This window comes from Pavona decussata, unplaced genomic scaffold (genome assembly GCF_977016875.1).
Source record: "Pavona decussata unplaced genomic scaffold, jaPavDecu1.1 SCAFFOLD_491, whole genome shotgun sequence".
NCBI classification, from domain to species: Eukaryota; Metazoa; Cnidaria; class Anthozoa; order Scleractinia; family Agariciidae; genus Pavona; species Pavona decussata.
The window spans coordinates 139,689-160,562 of record NW_028145821.1 but is presented as its reverse complement, the minus strand read 5'-3'; the positions used below and the strand labels follow the sequence as shown (position 1 = coordinate 160,562).

Here is a 20,874-nt window from a genome sequence, read left to right as displayed (position 1 = left end):
TTCTTGCATCATGCTGTTTCATAAGCATTTTCGAAAAAAAACGTAAGCGTGCGTTTTGCGTTTCGACCAAAACTTAAAACATAAAGATACAAAATTTGTTAATTTGGTCAGTTGTTTGCTTTTCATTTCTCATGCTTACTATTTATGGAAAACAGTTCCTAGTTCGATGTACTTTAAAGGAGGTCAATTAGACTTAATATTTATCCCAAAAATGTGCTACAAGTGCACAGCTGAGAACCTACTTCACTTTGCATTGCACAGTCTAGAGTGTGGCCCTCAATTGCTTTTAGCTTAAGTCTTTTATCGAAAGAGGTGGTTCTTTAGAGAACTGAAGTCCGTAATAAATATGTGATGCTTAAAAGAGCAGTATGGTATTTTGTACAGGAAAAATTCTTCTCGGAAAACCTTTCCAATTTGTAATTCACTTTCTTTCGTTGTAAACTAATACCACCTTAAGGAGGTTCGCAGCAGTTTCTCTGGACTTCGGGTGAAAGTTTTGAAATTACAATTTGGGTAAACTCACCACCTAACCATTCCCCAACCAACCTTTCGAGTATACACACAAAGACCAGACCACAACATAGGGAACTACATCCCCTACTCTTTGCGAACAGCGAGTGGGTTCTTTAATGTCCCACAGAGTTATTTACAAACAAGGGTTGTGAGACGGGGCCTACGGTTTATCTTTCTTATCCGAGAAGACTAGAAAGTCTAACCATTTGCAGATGTCAGAGCAAAGGCAGCGCTTTCTCCTCAATTATTTAAAGATCCTGAGTGTTGGTCCGGCCGGGGTTTGAACCCACGACCTTCGGCACGGTAGTCCGGTGCTCTACCAACTGAGCTAACTGGTCGGTGGTTTACAGGGTCTGAGCAGTCTCCGTTTTCTAATTTACAGGATATTTTACAAGATCTGAACAGTCTCCCTTTTTAATTTACAAGATATTTACAGTTCTGCTGAGCAGTCTCCCTTTTTTTAATTTACAGGATAATTACAGGATCTGCCTAGCAGTCTCCTTATCTGAATTTAGAGAATATTTACAGGATCTACCATTTACAAACTATTTACATGGTCTATTACAATGATTTACAAGTAATTTACACTCGCAGATGCTGTAAATTTTGTTGGTATAATTTACACTTTTTTTACATGGTCTTTCAAATAAAGCTACTCTCTAAATGTCTTTTTACAGTAGATTTACATGTTTACGTAACTGCAAATTTCATTTAAATTTTGTTTTACAAAACACAAATTTATAAAACATGTAAATTATTATTTACAGGTTGTAAATCCTGATTTACAGCCTTTGTAAATTTTCAATTTCCTCAGTGATTTATGTAATAGGCTTAGAAACAACAGAATTCCGTTAACCCCCAAAATACTTTAGTCGCAATCAAGTCAAGATCTAACTGTAAATTTCTAGACTATATCTAACGGTTTAGTATCTGTAAATAAATATTATATTCCTTGAATCGTACCAAAGGTCACCCCGGATAGATTCTCTCGCCACAATTTACCATGAATTGAATTAGGGGCTAGCGTTGCCCGGAAAAGAGAGGACTTGGCTATGCGAGACAACTACTCTCCATAACAATTGGTTCTTATACTAATTCCAACTCGGAACACAGCCATACTTTCTGGGTGTGTGCTGGTTCGTAGAGTTCGCGTGGAATGAGCCGTCTCCACGATAACATTACTTTCCTACGACTATCAGAGTCCTTCATTGTTTTTCCTTTTTTGTGTCAAAACCTCCAAGGATTAGGCAAAATTTAAGTGAGAAAGGAAATAATTGATGTATTAAATGCATGACGCTGAAGTAAAAACGATCCATTAGACACCCTGATGGATTTGTTTAAGTTATCTCTCTCGCTAAACTAACACGACTTTTTGCTTCTTTCTTATATTGATCAGTTTTCTTTTGAGAGAGGAGGATTGTATTTAGCCGGTTGACCGAAATATAACTGTTTTTAGATTTGACTCCCTGGTATGTTCGAGCTGGAGGGGAGAAAGCGCTTGCAGCTTACAATAGAGCTCTTGAGACTGGTTGGACATATGATAAGCGTGTCAAAGTTTTACTGGTTGGTCAAGACCGTGTTGGCAAAACGAGCCTCAGTAAAAATCTAAGAGGCGAACCATTTGATGAATCTGAACCCAGCACGGAAGGAGTGACCATGATTCCCCCTGTCATGGATGCTGGAACTGGTGCTTGGACAAATCCCGCTCATATTAAAGGCACAAATATATTCGATCACAAGATGGCTGCAAAAATCAATGAGTTGCTGTCCAGCAAGCTTTCAGAGTTATCGGTCGAAAGTCTGATGGGAACTGTTGAAGCTGAAGACCTAGATCCCATGTTAGAGGAAGTGGTCAGGGGAGATGGTAAGATAATTAGTTCTAATTTAATAATAACAAAGTGTTATTGTTTGTTTAAAGATTCCCTCGTTGATTGTTGATCTTTTACAACAGATCTGTTTTTCTATATCGCCCACCTCACTTACTAGAAACCGTGTTTACACGACCTGGCCAATCCACAGTACTGGGACCCAAAATGTACCAATGAGTGTTCCAAGCGTCTTCATATTACTTAATAAAAAGGACTCTATGAAGAAAAAATTTTATAGTTCGCATAAACAAAGAAAAAACTAGTTTGCATAAGGAGAGATGTATAATCCCGTGTTCTTTTATCACGTAACACCATAAAACTAGTGCAGCAGGATGTTTTAAGAATTCAGTTGCCAATGCGCTCATTTACGTGAAAAATTACTTTTCTGAATACCCTACCGACCGTTCTATTGACAGCTGGTGAACGAAACCATCCAGTGAGCCGAGACGCCCAACATCAAAACATTCCGGAGGAAAACGTGGAAGAAAATCGTAAGTAGGCAATTATTTTTTCAAACTATTTCTGAATGGGTTGGTCTTAAAAGAGATCACTACACCGAAGTGCTTTATATCTCACTGCTGGGAAAAATATGTTAGGGCTACTAAAGATAAATGACATTATTACGTTAATTTTTATTACTTAAATCACTTTCCTGAACGCCCTACTGACCGTCCTACATGTATTCTATCGACAGCTGGTGAAGGAAACCCTCCAGTGAGCCGACACGCGCAACATCAAAACATTCAGCAGGAAAACATGGAAGGAAATCGTAAGTAGGCGGATATTTTTTCAAACTATTTGTGAATGGGTCGGTCATAAAAGGGATCACTGCACTGAAGTGCTTTACATCTCCACTGCTAGTAAAAATTTTCCTTAAAAAAATAATGGTATAATCTCGTTCCTTGCCTCCCTGTAGTGATTTTAAATTTCACGTTGAAAGATCAAAGGGCGGGCTGACAGGAGTTATTCTGTGATTAATGACCCAAATTTCAAACTGTGGACTGAAATATTTATTTATAGTTTTCTTGAATTATTTCCTCTACTTGGCACTGTGTAAAAGTCAGGCTTTCTTTTAAAACTTCGTAGTAACCTTTTAGTTAAGAGTTTCCACTTCTTGAACAAGTTTTTCCGTGTTCACTTTGATTTGCTTTAGTGTTCTTCATAGATCGGCTAGTGAAGAAGTTTCGGCTTTGTTCTCGGTGGCCGCCATTTATTCCACTTCAGTTTGGTCATTTCTTGGCGTGAGAAGACGAGGAGCCCTTTTTACTTGATGTACTACTTAGTGACTGTCTTGTCCTCCTCCCTGGTCTTACCATATTTCTAGTATTTCCATGATTTAGTTGCTTACTGACCTCAAAAATAAGCGAGCTTCAAAACCACGTGTCCTGCTTCGATCGCCGCTCAACCCGTTCCCCCCTGTGGACTGAAGTATGAAACAACAAAGGCTTTTAACATGTGACCTCTAATCAGTTATTTGTGGAGTTCAGCGGGGTGGTCTTTGCGGCTTATTTCTATCTTACATTCCTTAAAGTCAAAATCACAAATTGTTTAGGATGAATATATCTAATGGAATCAACGAATTACTTTGATAGTCATTTCTCATAGTGTTATATAAATGGTACTTAACTTTTCCGAGACGAGGGTTGGCATTATCTTCTGTCAACAGCCATGTACCAGACTACTCTTTATTTGGGAAAGTTAATACCTACTTTAGGTGGCTTTGGTTGCGTTAAGGTGCTTTAGTGAATTTTTAGTGAATTTCCAAAAAGGATAAACGACTCACTAGCTCACTATTTTTATCCTTTTAATCCTTGATTACCTTTTCTTTTCGTTCATGGCCAGTAAAGCAAAAGGAATCGTTTCTTGCCGTCCACAAGAAGGAAGAAGTTATGCCTGAAGGTGTTGCCTCTCTTTTGGAACAAGTGGAGAATAGCAAAGTTGAAGTTGACCAAGGTGACAAAATTTGGACAGTCATTTGGGACTTTGCAGGTCAAGACCTCTTTCGTGCCATACATCCCATTTTCATGTCCTTAGAAGACATATATTTACTAGTGTTTAATCTTGAAAAGAGTCTCACTGAAAGAGCAAAGTGTCGAGTAAATGTAAATCGCAAAGAACACACTGTAAGAGCCCGTGATTGTGAGGATACTAACTTGGATCACTTGCTGAGATGGATGGACTTGATACACTCTTTAGAGAAGAGTTATCAAAATGAGAAGTCGACACCTCAATCACCACGTGCCCATCCACCGGTTATACTTGTGGGCACCCACGCAGATGGTGTTACAGACCCAAGCAAACAAATGCAATGCGTAGTTAGGGAATGCTCAAGGGTTCTTGCGGTATTCGCTAATCACATCGTCAAGCATTTACCAGTTGATAATACAAAGGCTGGTAAGTCAGCAGACAAGCCACATCAGGAGGACATTAAAACGTTGCGAAAAGAGATTCTAGATACGGTCGAAAAAATGCCACATACAAAGAAAGTGATCCCCTTGCAATGGCATCGAGTCGAGAAAGAAATAAGCAAGAAAATCTGGCAAGACAAGAAGTACCTCAAAGAGAAAACGTTTGAGAAAGACATTGTGTCGCATTACTGTACATTTGACCACGAGGATGATTTTGGCGAACTTTTACATTTCTTGCATTCCCGTGGTACAATAGTTTACCATAAACGTGCTGACGACTATGACGGTCTGGTTGTCTTGGATCCCCAGTGGCTTATCAACGTCATTTGTGAAATTATAAAAGTGGCACCCAATGATGACGATGAAATGTGGCTAATACAAGATCGCGAAGTATTAGGTGATGAAGGAATTCTTAGCGAACGGTTGCTCGATCACGCCTGCCATAAACAGAACCTTGATCCCATTAAAAATTCCTTGATTTCTTTGATGGAAAAGTTCAACCTGATATTGAAATGGCCATCAACCGAAAGTGAAGATTCGCCCATCCTCGTCCCATGTATGCTAACAACTAACGCCCAGGAAGAAAATACAGTGGACGAGATGACGAGTAACTGCACTGCGCCAGTATACCTCACTTTTGTGAAGACCAACTATGTCCCGAGTGGGCTTTTCTGTCGACTAGTTGTACTCATTGGAAAATGGCTGTCACCGATGCATCGTAATGAGTATAGTCTGCACGCGAATGCGGCTAAGTTTGCCCTCGGTGAGGACGGCCATTTCCTTCGTTTGGTGTGCTACAAAACCGTCATCAAGATTTATATCAAGGATCCCCCCAATAAGGACCCAGCTGAGCCTATGTCTTCTTCTTTAGAGCATTGTATGAACGTTTTGTGGTAGGTATTTTTAATTTCATTATGCATTGCGTTATGATAATGGGAAGAAGAAATAATTACCTTCAAACGAGTTTTCTCAACAGAACAGCCGAAAAGAGGATAGCAAAATGTCCTGGCAGCTTTAAAACTCCCAAAAGCATTTTAATTGCGTTGTTTATTTCTCGTTGTGCTCGTATCCTAAAGGACAGAAAGTCAAAAGATCACGTAAAAATGCGAAAAAAATAAGCTGTTTTTCTGGTCTCGCAAGGAAATTATTGAACAATTTCCTTTCCTCATCTGTCCTGTTATGTGAGCTCGCTATCATCCCCATCTCATGTACATAGTCATTGATCACGGGACTCAGTTGTAATCACTCGTGTAGAATGTAAGTCTATCAAAGTGATCTTAAACAATCTAGCTGAGCAAGGTGGTCAATGACCTCTTAGAAATGTGCTGTATCTTCTAGTCTCCATAATCACTAAATCCTGAATGAAACCAGGAATTGTGCTGAATGTCGTGGTTCCAAGAATTGGTAAACGTAATTGTGAGTAGAACGATTACATAGAAAACCAAGATAACAGGCACGACCAAACTATTTGGATGTTTTGGGTAGCTCTCATCCTAGTCTTACTCATTTTTTTCCTTTACACTCCTCAGGCATTTAATGGAATTCTTGGAAGAACTGAAGAAAGAGTGTCACTGGCTCAGTTCAATGTCCACCCAGATGTGTGTTCGATGCACAATCTGTCTAGAAGAACATGGTGATGATGCCAAGTGCTGCATGAGGCACAATAAGAAGGCATGTCTTCTCCATGACTGTGCACACTACATTCCTTTGGAATCAAAAGTCCTGTGCTGTGAGCCCGAGCGCCCACTTCAACTGGATAAACTGCGAACCTGGATTGAGGTCAGTGATAAAGAAACTATAGATTCTTAGCTTTTCACGGGTGGGCAGGCGCGAGACATGTGCGATTCATTTAGAAGGTAAATCATGTTAGCTGTTTTCAGTAATAACAAGTACTTACATCGCAGCGACATAAATGGGGTGACCGCCTCAAGTAGGTTTTGGCGGTCATTTAAAGGATGAAGGTGCGTGCACTTTGCTGTCATATCGCAAGCTAAAATTTTCCAACTGGCCGAGATAGCCATCACAGCTGAAGCTATAACAATCAATCTGGATTAATAAAAGCCTGAGTATTTGATCACCTTGGAATAGAGCTGTAGGTTCATGGCAAAGAAAACGCTGGAATTACGCGAGGTTTGTCTTCCAAGGTGATAATGGATTTCTTTAATTACAAATCGATGTTATTCGAACGGTTTGAACGATTAGTTTGATCACGGACAATCAACTGCTAGATGCTAAAAATACTTCAGTGGCTTGTTTAGCGTTATTGGAATCTTCAATTCATTTAGCCGAATGTTTCCAGCTTTTTGTTATTACAGTAAATCAAAATACCAAAGACAACCGTAAAACTTTCGATCCATTTCTTGGTACTAACATTTGAACTTTTGAGATTCCCTCATGGTTCAGTTTAGCTAAAAATCCAATTTCCGTCCAAATTTTATCCGCTATCAGTTTAGTAAGGTTCAAACTTTCTCGTTTTATTACAGCATTTTGCTTACATCAAGCGTGTTTTCAAAATGGCATTGTCATAGCGATTTTGCTATATTTTCGTCAAAATGGCTCAAATATTTGACAAAGAACCTTTTTTCTAACATGAAATTGCTGTTAGAGCGGGAAGAATAAACTAAAAGCAGTTTTTGACGACTTCTCTACAGTAGCTTACAGTACACAGGAGGATCTTGAAAAAATTGGCCAAATTTTCCAATTTGCAATCCATTTCCATCCTAGCCATCACCAGCAAAAGACAATTAATACTAGTTTCTGTGCATTATTAGGGTTATTGTTAACAGAACTGAACTATTGTTTTGACGATTCCATCGATTCAAATATGTTTTTTGGCTATTCAAAGTTAAACACAAAAAACCATTGACACTGCCCCTTTATTGTGTTGTTCTTCGATTAGGCCGATCGGTAGTAATACGCTGGCTGCTCTGTCGTGTTATGAATATTAACACTGTTTCAAATGCTTTAAAGTTTAGATATAGTTAAATTGTTGTCGTATGTGTGTTTTACGAAGAAGGGTATTTGGTTATGGTGAGCCAATGAAAAATAAAAATAAAAAAACAAAAAGTGTCCAATAGATATTGAAATTTGTTGTTTTAAAAGACCTGAAGTAAGAGTAAACTCTGATTGATTTTAGGCTTTCAACAAATATAAAGAGGCAGGGAAGCCTGGTAAGTGTTCTTACATCATACTTCTCTACATATTTTGCATTACGGTAATGATTTCATCCGGCAACAGCACCAATTTACCCAGTGCTTTTGCCAGCAAAAATTTTGTATCCCTCTATGCAAAATTAATCCTATCTAGACCTATCTAGACCGGAGTGTTTCTTTTGAGGTTCCCAACGGAAGGTTATGACGTCATATGACGTGGCAATTAAGTCACGATTGCCAAATGGCCAAATTGCCAAAACTTCAGGAAATCGCCGCATTAAACAAAACGTAATCAAAATCTGTAACAAAAGTTACAGTGAGAAAAGGACTTTTCTTCATTTTTAAAAGGGATTTTAGTTGTCACGGTAACATCAATGAACATTATCCGAGCACACCAATGTTTTCCTACCCTAAATAAATTTCCTCAAAATTCCTGAAGTTTCATAGCGTTTGCGCAAATATCAAAAAAGTAATTCATTATTGCCTCCGCCAATGTTGCTTTAAATGCACCAAAACCTTATAAATCTTCCAAGATTACAGTTATACATTTTTGAACTCAGAAATATTAAGTTCGTCTGAATAATTGTGGGGCAACGTATCAACTATTCTTGGACATTTAATACGCGAGTTTGTTAACGTATTGAACAGCTCTTCTCAGCAAAGACTTGGCAGTCAAAAGAGTAATTATAGAACGAATATTATTCTGTTCGATGTGCTGTAATCTGAAAACCACATTTTGTAACACTCTGTTTCTAATCTCGGTAACATCCCTTGGCCGATAAATTAATGATAGAAAAGATTCATAGGCTTATTTGTAAGCCACGAATTCATTCCTTTATTGTGCACAGGAACATCTTCTGAAAATCAAAGTTCAGCTGTGAAGAGAAGTTTTCCGGTGGCCTGTTGCACGATTCCTCCGGCTAAACAAAGGAAGCTTGCCTGTACAGGTAACATAATATCTATTTTGTTAAGAAATTAGCTAAAGTAATGTATACAAATTTCTGGCCATTATTTGATCCATCTATCCATCCAATTACAAATTGTACTGTTCTTTAACTAAGCCAAAACCCAAGATATCGCCCAAGAGTCCTCATAGAACGTTTTATTAAAAAAAGGTTCTTCATAATAGACCTGTAATCATAACTTAGTGATTCAGAGCCCCTTACCGATTGTAGCTTGCTAGTTCTATGACGTAATGTTTTCTCCATCTTTAGTTTAAAATGTCGATGTAACTGAAGATATGCATTTTTATATTTTGATTCAATAAAAGCTCATTCCTTCGCTCCAACTCAAATGTCCACCCATCTCTAGCTTCGCGAGGTTTTTCGAGTCACGTATTTCTAGTTATATTTTGATTCAATAAAAAACATTTGTTTTTATTAGTTTATTCTCCGATGGTTATTTTCTTAATTTGTTGTGCAAATAGTCTGCCACTTCCTCTCGATATTTTAGTCGCTTCCCGTCTCGACGATCTTCTGAGAAATAAGAGGTCTGTGAAAAGACTACCGTTTCAGGAGATTCTTGGAGAATTACTGACCCTTGAACCCTTATTTCATTTATATTTTTTGTTTTTAGCATATAATCTTACTCGTTGACACCTCTCGAAATATTTCTTTTAACGATCACTGCAGTTAAAGAGGGCAGTCCGTCGAATTTAGAATTGGAATATCTTGCTGGGATGATTGCCGAGAAATGGCTTCCACTTGGGCGTCGACTTGGCTTCGAGGAGTGGGAGCTGACTGGATTTGATAAAGGCAAACAGGAATACACAGAGAAAGCATATGCTATGCTGTTGGCATGGAAACAGAGAAAAGGCCGGGAGGAAGCGACTTACCAAGTTTTAAAGGAGGCATTATGTGATGAGGCACTTGTAGGTCGTACAGATTTAGCAGAAAAATTTTGTTGCTGAAGCCTGGTTCACACTTGTGAGAAAAGCACAGAGGCAAAATTTAAATATTATCTACCACGAGACAGGAAGTGCTTTGGTTTTCTTGTACCTCTACTTGTACTTATTTTATACCGTTCACAATAGCGACAGGCGCACCTACGGTGCTGCTTACCTCTTATACTCAATAATATATTCTTATGTCACACCGGTTGACACACAATTCCCTTGATACTTCTTCCTTTGCTTGTGCTTAATTATGCCTATCAATCGCACAAGTGGGAAGCAGGCTAAAGAATTCTGTTTCGCGGCTTGCATCATTAGGGACCTTAGTAACCGCGACCGCAACGCCAAACTTGAAAATATGTGTCTATGTTGTGGTTCAATTTTATCCTTGGTTTAAATTGTGATGATGATGTAAACCCTAAGCCCCAATATTAGAAAATCAGCATACATATTCTTAGTTCTCCTAATTTTTCTGATGGAACTAGTTTGAAGATTTTAGTAAAACATCAAAACCATTTGTCTTTGGCGATCATTTCCTTTTTTCTCATTAGCTAAATGCTTGACCAGGTTGTGATATTTTGAGGAGAAATTGCATGCTTGTCATTTTTGAGTTTAGAATTTCTTAAGAACGGTTTGCTGTAAGGACCGACTAAGCGTATACAAAATAGAAAAAACCGATTTCCCCAAACTTTGCCAGAATAAAGGGCTTGGTGAACTACTTCTAAAAATATAAGTTTCGTTTTGTTTAGAGCTTTATTTATTTTGGGGAAATTTTTTTAAAATTTTCTCCTTGGAGGCCGGATAAAATCGCGTTGAAATAGGCACTTTTGCAGAAGCTCCGTTTTATACAATTGGCCTTTTCTAGAAAAGATTACCTCAGCAAAAGAAACAATTTTATTTCCTTAGATGACTAGCGGTGTCAAATTTAAATATAACTTAAACATGAATTTTTGACCAATTTTTTAAGTTGTGCCTTTTTACCGGCGATTATAACAACCTGATTTTGGCTAAGTGCAAGGACAAAAAAAGCATTTTGGTACATCGCTTTGCCCCACGAAACTACACTCCGGGAAAACATAATCATTTCAACTAAACATTCATCGAATAAAAAATTGGGGTAAATTAAACAGCGAGTTCTCAGAGCGTTTTCAAAACATGTCACTTCAGCAATTAAGAGCGACCTTTGACCTTTCATATCGATGGGAAATATAAACGAGAGCTCTTCAACCCTGACTTTCCTTCGCCCGAAGACGCTTATTTTTACTTTGCTGGCACATTTTGAGTAAAGGAAAACTACGCATTTGAATTTCGAGTTATGTACTAGTTATAAAAGACAATTTTAAAACCAAAATTTGCAATTTAACCCACTTTGCGCAGGCGGTTTCGGTTTGTTTACCACGAAATTGCGATTGTAAAGTCTGTTTACAACACAAATGCGGCGTTAACTAGGTAAACGTCATTCTACTGAATGATTAATAAATATTTCTTACCTTAGAGATCATTTTCTTGCTAAAAAACACAGTCTGTATTCATTGCAAAACTGTATTGAGCGAGATCGCCGAACGCCACAAGCCAAGGAACAAGTTAACGATTAACTAAGTAACCACAGGAATCCCAAGAGTACATTTCGTACTGGGATGTGTACTTACATATTTCGGTATTACTTTGACACGTCAAAACGCCTTTTTTTTTCTTTTCGGACACTAAGGTGTAATATCTAAATTACTTAAAGATCACGTAAATTGAAAAGAGCGCCATGTCCCGAAAGCTAAATTCTTTTAGTCGCTGCACGTCAGGTACTTACTGAGTGTACAGAGCAGTTGATTGTGGGTGGCTACTACCACCGGAGTGGTGCTTATATATGGCTGCGTGTGAGTATGGCCAGATTGTAGGGGGAGCATGTGGTTCAAGTGTGGACAACTCAGCGAATGTGAAAAGCTTAATCCTTGCCAAGTGTACCAAATCCACGCAAGGGCATCTGCGTTATTGCAACACTCGAGACGCTACGTTAGACTCTGAAGCAAAGTTGTTATTGGCACGGGCAGGTATGTTTTAGCTGTGTGTACTATGTATATGTATGCCCAACATAAATTAATTGAAAAATAGACTCCTCGCTATGTTTTCAAAACAAAGAGAGTCGGTGTGACACTAAGGGGTTGAATTTGTGTATGATTTGCGTTTTTTATATCAAGAATCGTCACGGATCAGTAATTTTTCGTATAACTTTAAATCTTGAACATCCTCTAGGGAGTAATGTTAAACCCAAAACCCTTTTGTATCGAACTTAACAGAAGTAAAAGGCCACAAACGTTAGTAAACATTGCGATATTTTCGATACGTTTACGACACTCTTTAAAACAGCAAATTAAATTAGTTGAATTGAATTAAATTAAATTAAATTAAGTTAAAACATACTAAAAAGCCATTGTCGAAACAGCTAAGCCACGGCAAACGTAAAGGCCAAAACCTTTCTTGTTGCTTTATAAACATACAAAGCTAAAACTTTCCCTGGTCATCAACGCTTAAGTCCGTTAAAAAGCATTTTTGCGTAGAACCACAAAAGATGTACGGACAAGCACGATAGCCTTGTTTGTTTCACAAGAACTTAACGTCACAAATTAGATTTGCGGGCCTACAAGGAACCGAATGTACATGACAAGAGAAAATGAAAACAATTATGAATTTATTCATTTTTTCAGGTCGGGGACGGGGGGATTCAGGTCGGGAACGGGGCGTCGAGGAGAGGGGGAAGAACAAATGTGGACGGTGGTGAACAAAAAATTAATGCATTCTATTTTCTCATGATATGTTAGAATTTCCTAGGTAAAAAGCAATTAACCTAAGAGCTTGTAGTAATTGACTGTTTTACCTTCAAAGGCATTTTTGAGATAAGCGAAAGTCACCTTGAGCTCACTATTTGCCCGAGACATCGGGACACATTTGGCATCAGATGGCGTTCAAATAAGAGGATCTGTGCCGCTCCCATTGGATGGGCATCGCATGGGACGTCAGTGTCAGGAGAGAGAGGAATATCTTCTCTGCATGCTAAGCTTCTCAACCAGCAAACACAAGTACTTCTTCCTGTTGGCTCACGTGAGTATTCACCCGTAGCACTGGCTCAAAAACTTGCCGGGTGTGTCTGTTGCTCAAAGTTACAGTTAAATAAATCGTAGCCTCAGGATTCCCTCCCTTACAAATTTTCAGACAGCAAAAAAAACATATAGTCTGAAATTTTTAACCGTAAAAAGATATATATGTCAAGAAACGTGCTTGCTTAATGTTTGGCAGATATCAAAGAGCATAGCAAAGATACGACCCCATAAAGATATAGTCACAGATTCCCCTAGTAATTTTCCCAATGTGGGAAGAACGTGGTAGCGTTGATTATTTTATTTGCTTTTTTTGTTTTAGAAATCTGCAAGCAATGCAGAAGAAAGTTGGAAGAAGCATCGCTTTTAGCATTTCCCAACTCAGAATCCGAAGAAGCTTTAAAACCCCTGGGAGAACCTAACGTCGCAGAGCCAGTAGAACGGATATCTGAAGATATCACACAGGTATGTAATATAGCTATTACAGTTACAGAACTGCTTAAACATGAATTAAACTTTGTTGTCCGGGTTGACTTCGAAGTTAAGTTATGCAAAACCATATAATACGATAATAATAAAATACATACTTATATACTTATTTACTCTTACACTTATCTGTAATATATAGACATTCTTATCAGTAAACAAAGTTCTTTTTTCTCTATAACACATATAGGAAGAAGATGTAGCGAGTCAAGATGTTGTAGGAAACGTTAGCCACTCAATGCAGCGCCTGGCGTTAGAAGACGATAGTCTGTCTCAGCCCGACTCAATCCACCACCTGTCGATAGGAGACGAAAGTATGTCTCAGTCTTACTCTCAGCTAGACGATTCAGAACTCAACACGACTATAGACACTAGCCAGTACCAACCCGACACCCAAGTGAGCAGCAGCGAAACTTCTAGTGGCGACGATATACCAACAAGCAGTCAGGCCACAAGACGTGCACTGTTGAATGATTTCTTGCGTTCATGCAAGGCTGATACAATCGGGCCATACAAAAAGCGATGGGAGGAGGCCGGTGAACGTACTAGGGCAAGCCATGTATCAAAGGCTAAGTCTGTTATTGTGGCTGGTCTTGATGTTATCGCCCCAGGAGACGCAGGATATCTATGGGAGGCCGTTAGAAAATCTGGCTCAGTCGAGAAGGAACTAGGTATCGGCGAACAAGAAGACCGAAAATATCTCAAGGCACTGGCCGAGTCCCATCGAAATGCATCTAACTGGGAAACAAGGCGCCAGATATTGTCAATCATGGGAGACCTAATAACGTTTAAGCGCATCCAGTACTATATTCCGGGGCTCACCCAATACCGGTTCAAAATGGCGAGACAGCACTCTTTACAGCATGGTCGTGGTACCTTACCAACCCGACCAAGAAGCCTGAGGATGAGAGTTAAAAGTAAACAGCTAGATCATTTTTTGACTTACATAACTAGCCCGCACGTGATCCACGATCTTCCCTTTGGGCAGCGACACCTCCGCCTCTCTTCAGGGAAGATTCTAGAAACTCCAAATGTCATAAGGACGATGATTCCTAACAGGCTAGTAAAGCAGTACCAATCTTATTGCGAGGAAACAAAATTCACTCCATTCAGTCCAGCAACAATGTTAAGAGTCCTGACTGCCTGTGCGGCCTCTGTGAGGACGTCCCTACAGGGGCTCGATTACATTGCTTCAGATGGTGCAAAGGGTTTCGAAGATCTGTGTAGAATAGTGGAAACACTTAAGGAGAGTGGCCTGGACAGGGAGACTGCCAAAAGATGGGAGATGTGTCTGAAGGAAGGCAAGCAGTATCTTAAGGCTGACTATAAGGTACAACTGGCCGATTTCAATAGTAATGAAATTATCAGTATTGTTACTATCTCTCTCTCCTCCAAATACACGGCGTGCGCGTTAATCAAACTGGAACACTAATTTAGCTCATTGTAGCACGAGTAATAATAATAATAGAATGATAATAATAATAATAATAATAATAATAATAATAATAATAATAATAATAATAATAATAATAACAATAATAATAATAATAATAATGATAATAACAGGAAACCAACATAAAGTGATTAAAATTTCTAACTGGCCGAAGACAGACCAGTTGGCTGTTTACAAAGCGCAGCCCAGGATAACAAATCCGATGAGTAGCAGAGTGGAGGACTTGAACCCAGGACTACCAGACTAGAAGTACAGCGCCCTAACAACTCAACCACGCTGCCTCCACACATATAGAAATAAATACATGATAACTTATGTAAATCTGTACTTTCTTTTTTGTTCACTGGCTTGACAGTGATCTCCGATTATGTTCATTATAAAAGGCGTTCGTTATATCGGTTAGGTTTCCAGACTGATTTTACTATTAATGCCGTTACCGGGGTCCCCTTTTAGGGGTTCGTTGCATCGGTTGGGGGTTTCGTTACAATTAAGTAAAGAAAGGATGACCATGACGTTTCAGCAACCTCCTCGGTGGAGCTCGGATCCCGGTACATATTCTATTGATTATAAATCGCTTTCATCGGGTTCAGCTTTGTTAGCTAGGATCAAGTTTTGCTACTTATACAAAGTGGACTCGAAAGTGTCAATTTACTTTTTAGGGAACAAAACCTGCCGAACGTCAAATTTCATTACATCATTACAACAGACCAATCAGACGTCGTTCTTAAAATAGCCGCGCACTATGACCACGCGCTAAAACAAGATTGAAAAAAAAATATCCCTGGAAGAGGCTCGTGTAAGGGAAATGGCTTTTATTTGATAATCCTTTCTTTATTGAGTGTTTTAATCTAACTTACCAGACGAATTGCGCGTAAAATAACTGAAAATTGAAACGTTAATACTCAAACAGTCAAGTAATCCATGAGTTTCCCTTTTTGAAAAGGTTCATGTATCTGAGTCCTCGTCTGTAGCAGACCATTGCAGTGGATATGCTCTCAGCGACAGTAAGGACGATGAACTAAGATCCCACTGCTCCCATGAGCATGATCTTAAGTGTTCACAATGTGAAAGTCTCAGTGATGTCCTTTGCTCAATTGAAAAATGCTTGGCTGAGTCAAAGCTTGCACCTGAAGAACGGGAAGACGTTTTGTACACACAAAACCAGGCAGTCCAAGCAATTCATTCCTGGAAAGCACATCAACTCAGATGTGTCAGACAAGACACCGCAAGAACTGTGTGCTTGAGCGCTTTAGATGAAACCACTGTACTTATAACGCAAGATTGGGCAATGAAGTTTTTGCCTCTCAAATACAGAGAAACCCAGTCTGATTGGTATGCAAAACGAGGAATATCATGGCACATAAGTGTCGTCGCAAGAAAAGTGAGAGGGCTGTTTGAAAGTCAGAGCTTTGTCCACATAGTAGAGAATACGTCACAAGACAGCTCAGTCGTAGTGCGCATCATTGAACACACCTTAAGATCGCTGAAAGAGGAGAACCCCGCAATCAACAAGGCATTCCTACGCCAGGATAACGCGGGATGTTATCACAGTTCTGCTGTAATAACATTGTGTACCCACATGAAAGCAAACGCCGGGATAGACGTATGCAGAGTGGATTTCAGTGACCCCTAAGGGGGTAAAGGGGCCTGTGACAGAAAAGCAGCGACGATCAAGGCCCATGTGCGCAGGTACGTAAATGAGGGCCACAACGTACAAAATGCTAAACAGCTTCAAACAGCTATCCTGTCTAATGGAGGTGTCACCGGGGTTCGCGTTGCTGTTGTTGATGCTGCCGTCTCTGCTTGTGAGTTGCCTCAGGTAAAACTTCATGGTGTAAGCACATTAAACAACTTTCAGTATTCCAATGACAAGCTGACCGTTTGGAGAGCTTTTAACGTCGGAAAAGGAAAGGAATTCAGCAAATCAAAAGTTGAAGGTAAGAGAAACACATACCCCGAAAAATGAAAATGAGATAAATTTGAATGTTATAAATATCCACCGAACAGTACAGTAACCTGGCCAGCTAACAATTAAACTATCACATATCACACTGAGTGACTATTAACTATGTCATGTGTAAAAAAAGTCTACTTTATTCTTATCTATTTATTTATTTATTTATTTATTTTATACAGGGCCGTTCTGAAAACCATTTCTGTAAGAACGCACCCTGTTTAAAGATTATCATTATTATTATTATTATTATTATTATTATTATTATTATAAAACAAGTCTACATTATTACACTGAGCGGTTCAAAATATAAGAGAGTTAAGAGTGGGTTAAGCTACCATTAGCCTTCTAATCACCACTTACGTACATAATACGTTAACAACCCTAAAGAAGCCTTGCGCTTTACTTAAACAAAAAATCCAAAAAAAGCTACTTAATTTATTTTTGCCTTTTTAGTTGCTGATGTTTTGCAAAGATGCAAGTTTGACTGCCGATTTTCCCCTGGTGACTTCGTAAGTGCATCTAAAGAACCCTCAAAGAAGCCAAGACCTGATGAAACGGTGGCAGTGGAAGTGGCGAAAGACGCTTCTACTCTATTCTCCTGTCCAAACGAAGGTTGCGTAAAGGTATATGAGAGATACTCAAGTCTCGAGAAGCATATGTCCTTTGGCAAATGCGAGATGATTCCTGAAAAAGAGACTTTGCTGGACAAGGCCAAAATAACATACCACACCCTCCTTCAGGACGGTGACAGCAGCGCAAGAACATTTGCAGCAAGAGAAACGCAGAAGATGGATGGTGTCAGCTAACCTGAGGGCTGGGCGTTAAAAACCACAAAGAAGTCGGCACGGTTTAGTGAAGCACAAAGAAAGTATCTGGAGGAAAAATTCAACATTGGGCAGCAAACAGGTCACAAGCAGAACCCTGAGCAAGTGGCGAGAGATATGCGTTTTGCAAAAAAAGGAGATGGTTCGAGGCTGTTTTCGAGTGGTGAGTCAATCTCGTACCCAGAGTCTTCAGGCTTTTTGGTCAGCGGGGCAACGCCGGGAAGACTCTGGGGACATCGAAAAAATTCAATTTTTTTGATTGGCTGTTCCGTAACGGTTTCCATTGTTTTACCGCAGAAATCCTGCGGTAATAAAATTTGATGTCCCCAGAGTCTTCCCGGCATTGCCCCGCTGACCAAAAAGCCTGAAGACTCTGGGTACGAGATTGGTGGTGAGTTCCTAACCACGCAACAGGTACAGTCTTTCTTTTCAAGATTGGCATCTAAGTTGCGTCACGCTGTGGAGGTTAGCGATTCAGATATTAGAGCTGCACAGGAGGAACAAGAATACCAGGAAACCCGTCAGGCTGTGCTGGATGAAGTACAGTTACAACACCCTATTGCGTACGACAACCTGAACCTGTGCGAGTTGAATAAAAAAAGCAGCATGAAAACACTCAGCTTATCCATGCTTAAGAGTATCTGCGACTTTTTTGGGGCGGCCACAGACCGGTTCCACCCAAGGCGCAAAGCAGAGTACCTTTCCGTGTTGAGAGATGTTGTAAAGGGGTGTAGTAGTTGTGGCACCTCAGTCTAACTACTCACCTAAGATAGTCACCATATTCCCATATAGTTTTACTTGAAGCTTTTTGTTTCATTATAATTATTACTTGTTTGTGATGCAAGAAATTTACTTCTATCCCTGTATCCTTTTACACTCAAGACTTTGTTGTGGTAAGATCACAAGAAACAAAAAATGGTTACCACAATGTAGAATTAGCCTATACCGTTCCATTTTTTTTTTAATGTTTCTTTTTAAAATGTTAATGAGAACTGACAAATTGCAAAGTTTGTCATGAAAGTTAGCTCATTCTCAATCGACAGGACAGTGCAAAACGAAACACTGTTACATAAAGAAACAGCTGTGCGGTCCCCGTATTGTGCATTTGTAAAGTGGGAGTCCTGTGGCTTTATTTGGTTAATCGTGAACATGTGCATTAGCTTGGGACGTTTCGGCGATCTCGCTCAATAACTTTGCAATGAATACTGGCGATGTTTTCTTTTTTGGCAGGAAAAGGTCTCTCAAGGCAAGAAATAGCTATTAATCGTTCAGTAGAATGAGGTTTACCTTGTAGTTGATGTTGTATTTGTGTTTTAACAGACTTTACAATCGCAATTTCGTGGTAAACAAACCGGAACTGTCTGCGCAAAGTGGGTTAAATTGCAAATTTTGGTTTTAAAATTATCTTTTATAGCTAGTACATAACTCGAAATTCAAATGCGTAGTTTTCCTTTACTCAAAATGTGCCAGCAAAGTAAAAATAAGCGTCTTCGGGCGAAGGAAAGTCAGGGTTGAAGAGCTCTCGTTTATATTTCCCATCGATATGAAAGGTTAAAGGTCGCTCTTAATTGCTGAAGTGACATGTTTTGAAAACGCGCTGAGAACTCGTTGTTTAATTTACCCCAATTTTTTATTCGATGAATGTTTAGTTGAAATGATTATGTTTTCCCGGAGTGTAGTTTCGTGGGGCAAAGCGATGTACCAAAATGCTTTTTTTGTCCTTGCACTTAGCCAAAATCAGGTTGTTATAATCGCCGGTAAAAAGGCACAACTTAAAAAATTGGTCAAAAATTCACGTTTCCGTTTTATTTAATATTGACACCGCTAGTCATCTAGGGAAATAAAATTGTTTCTTTTGCTGAGGTAATCTTTTCTAGAAAAGGCCAATTGTATAAAACGGAGCTTCTGCAAAAGTGCCTACTTCGGCGCGATTTTAGCCGGCCTCCATGGGGAAAATTTAAAAAAAATTTCCCCAAAATAAATAAAGCTCCAAACAAAACGAAACTTATACTTTTAGAAGTAGTTCACCAAGCCCTTTATTCTGGCAAAGTTTGGGGAAATCGGTTCTTTCTATTTTGTATACGCTTAGTCGGTCCTTACAGCAAACCGTTCTTAATATCTTTTAAACCTCTGAAAACCAACCCAAATTTGTCCTAAGCCTAAAGAAACGTTACGGTGGTATGGGTGTGTTTTTTTTTTGTGGAACAGTAGCACGTCAAATTATTGCCTGATGAATTTTAGGAAAAGTCATAAAGTGTGAGCTGGTAGTGTGCGGACACTTCAGCTCTAATCTCACCCGCACAAGCTCATTAAGCTTTCAAGCATTAACGAGAATTGACCACCCATGTACATTTAGAAGTTATATGGAACTGATAAAGCAAAGTAGTAATTAATTAATTATTACTATGATTTCTTTTGTATAGATTATATATTAGTATAGTCATTGTAGTTACCTGTCACTGACAGTACGTTTTGAAAGACTTCTTCAAAAGATTTCAAAAGACCTCTTAAGCCCAAATTTTTAAATGAATTCTTAGAAAAATTATTACAATTTTGACTGGTTGTACATATGATTTTTTGGAAAATGTTTTTAAGCTTTAAGGTAAATAATTCTTAGAAAAATTTTGTTCCTGAAAAGAGGTTCAATAAAGTTTGTATTTATGTATCTATGCTTTATCATTTGATGAAAACACATCAAAACCTATGCAATATTTTGTTTGATAGCCCTTGAGAGTGCTATGGCAACTTCAAGCCACCTTTTGTTTGCCCTACCGCCGGTCCAACCACACCAATGCATGAATAGTGGTAACCAGCCCTTAGTGTTGCCTTAGTGTATTTTTCCTTTCAAACATGGAGGTTCAGATGGCCCAGTCAGGGCGGTTGTTTTCGCCTATACATCAGCATTTGCTTCATCAGTTTTAATGAATAACCTTTCCACTTCAAGAAACAACAATTACTATCTGATTCACCAAAGTGCGAATCGTTGTTATATACATATGTATCAACGAAAACCGATTCATACACTTGACTTTAAGAATAGCTTATTGGCGTTCGTGGATTTGATTTTCAACCAAGGCCTTCATCCCAGCTGCGAATTCGAGGTTCACATGGTCGGAGCGGTAGTTTTCGCCCACTCATCAGCACTTGCTTCATTCTTATGACTACATCTTTCCGCTTCAAATCAAAGAGTTTAGGCCATTTTCGGGATGGTGTCATTTAACTACAACTACCAG

The 20,874-nt window shown here is 39.0% G+C and overlaps 1 protein-coding gene and 1 pseudogene across 11 annotated transcripts in view; both read left to right on the top strand.

The window, feature by feature from the left end:
* The window catches only part of LOC146450134 (uncharacterized), a 92,054-nt gene that overhangs the window by 15,533 nt on the left and 55,647 nt on the right, over nucleotides 1-20,874 (top strand). For 4 of the 10 annotated variants that reach the window (XM_085100703.1, XM_085100700.1, XM_085100704.1 and 1 more), the window contains 3 exons: nucleotides 1,970-2,377; nucleotides 2,798-2,872; nucleotides 3,076-3,150. In XM_085100703.1, the coding sequence (XP_084956829.1) occupies nucleotides 1,970-2,377; nucleotides 2,798-2,872; nucleotides 3,076-3,150 (558 nt within the window). Of the gene's footprint in view, nucleotides 1-1,969; nucleotides 2,378-2,797; nucleotides 2,873-3,075; nucleotides 3,151-4,223; nucleotides 5,683-6,318; nucleotides 6,569-7,925; nucleotides 7,960-8,789; nucleotides 8,889-9,572; nucleotides 10,400-20,874 lie in introns of all 10 variants that reach the window. The other 6 variants (XM_085100705.1, XM_085100701.1, XR_014860381.1 and 3 more) reach the window with 5 other exon arrangements.
* Nucleotides 11,244-20,306, top strand: LOC146450136 (uncharacterized; annotated as a pseudogene). The gene is made up of 7 exons (XR_014860387.1): nucleotides 11,244-11,877; nucleotides 12,710-12,925; nucleotides 13,244-13,386; nucleotides 13,598-14,737; nucleotides 15,804-16,797; nucleotides 17,271-17,804; nucleotides 18,012-20,306. The product of XR_014860387.1 is annotated as an uncharacterized LOC146450136 (transcript).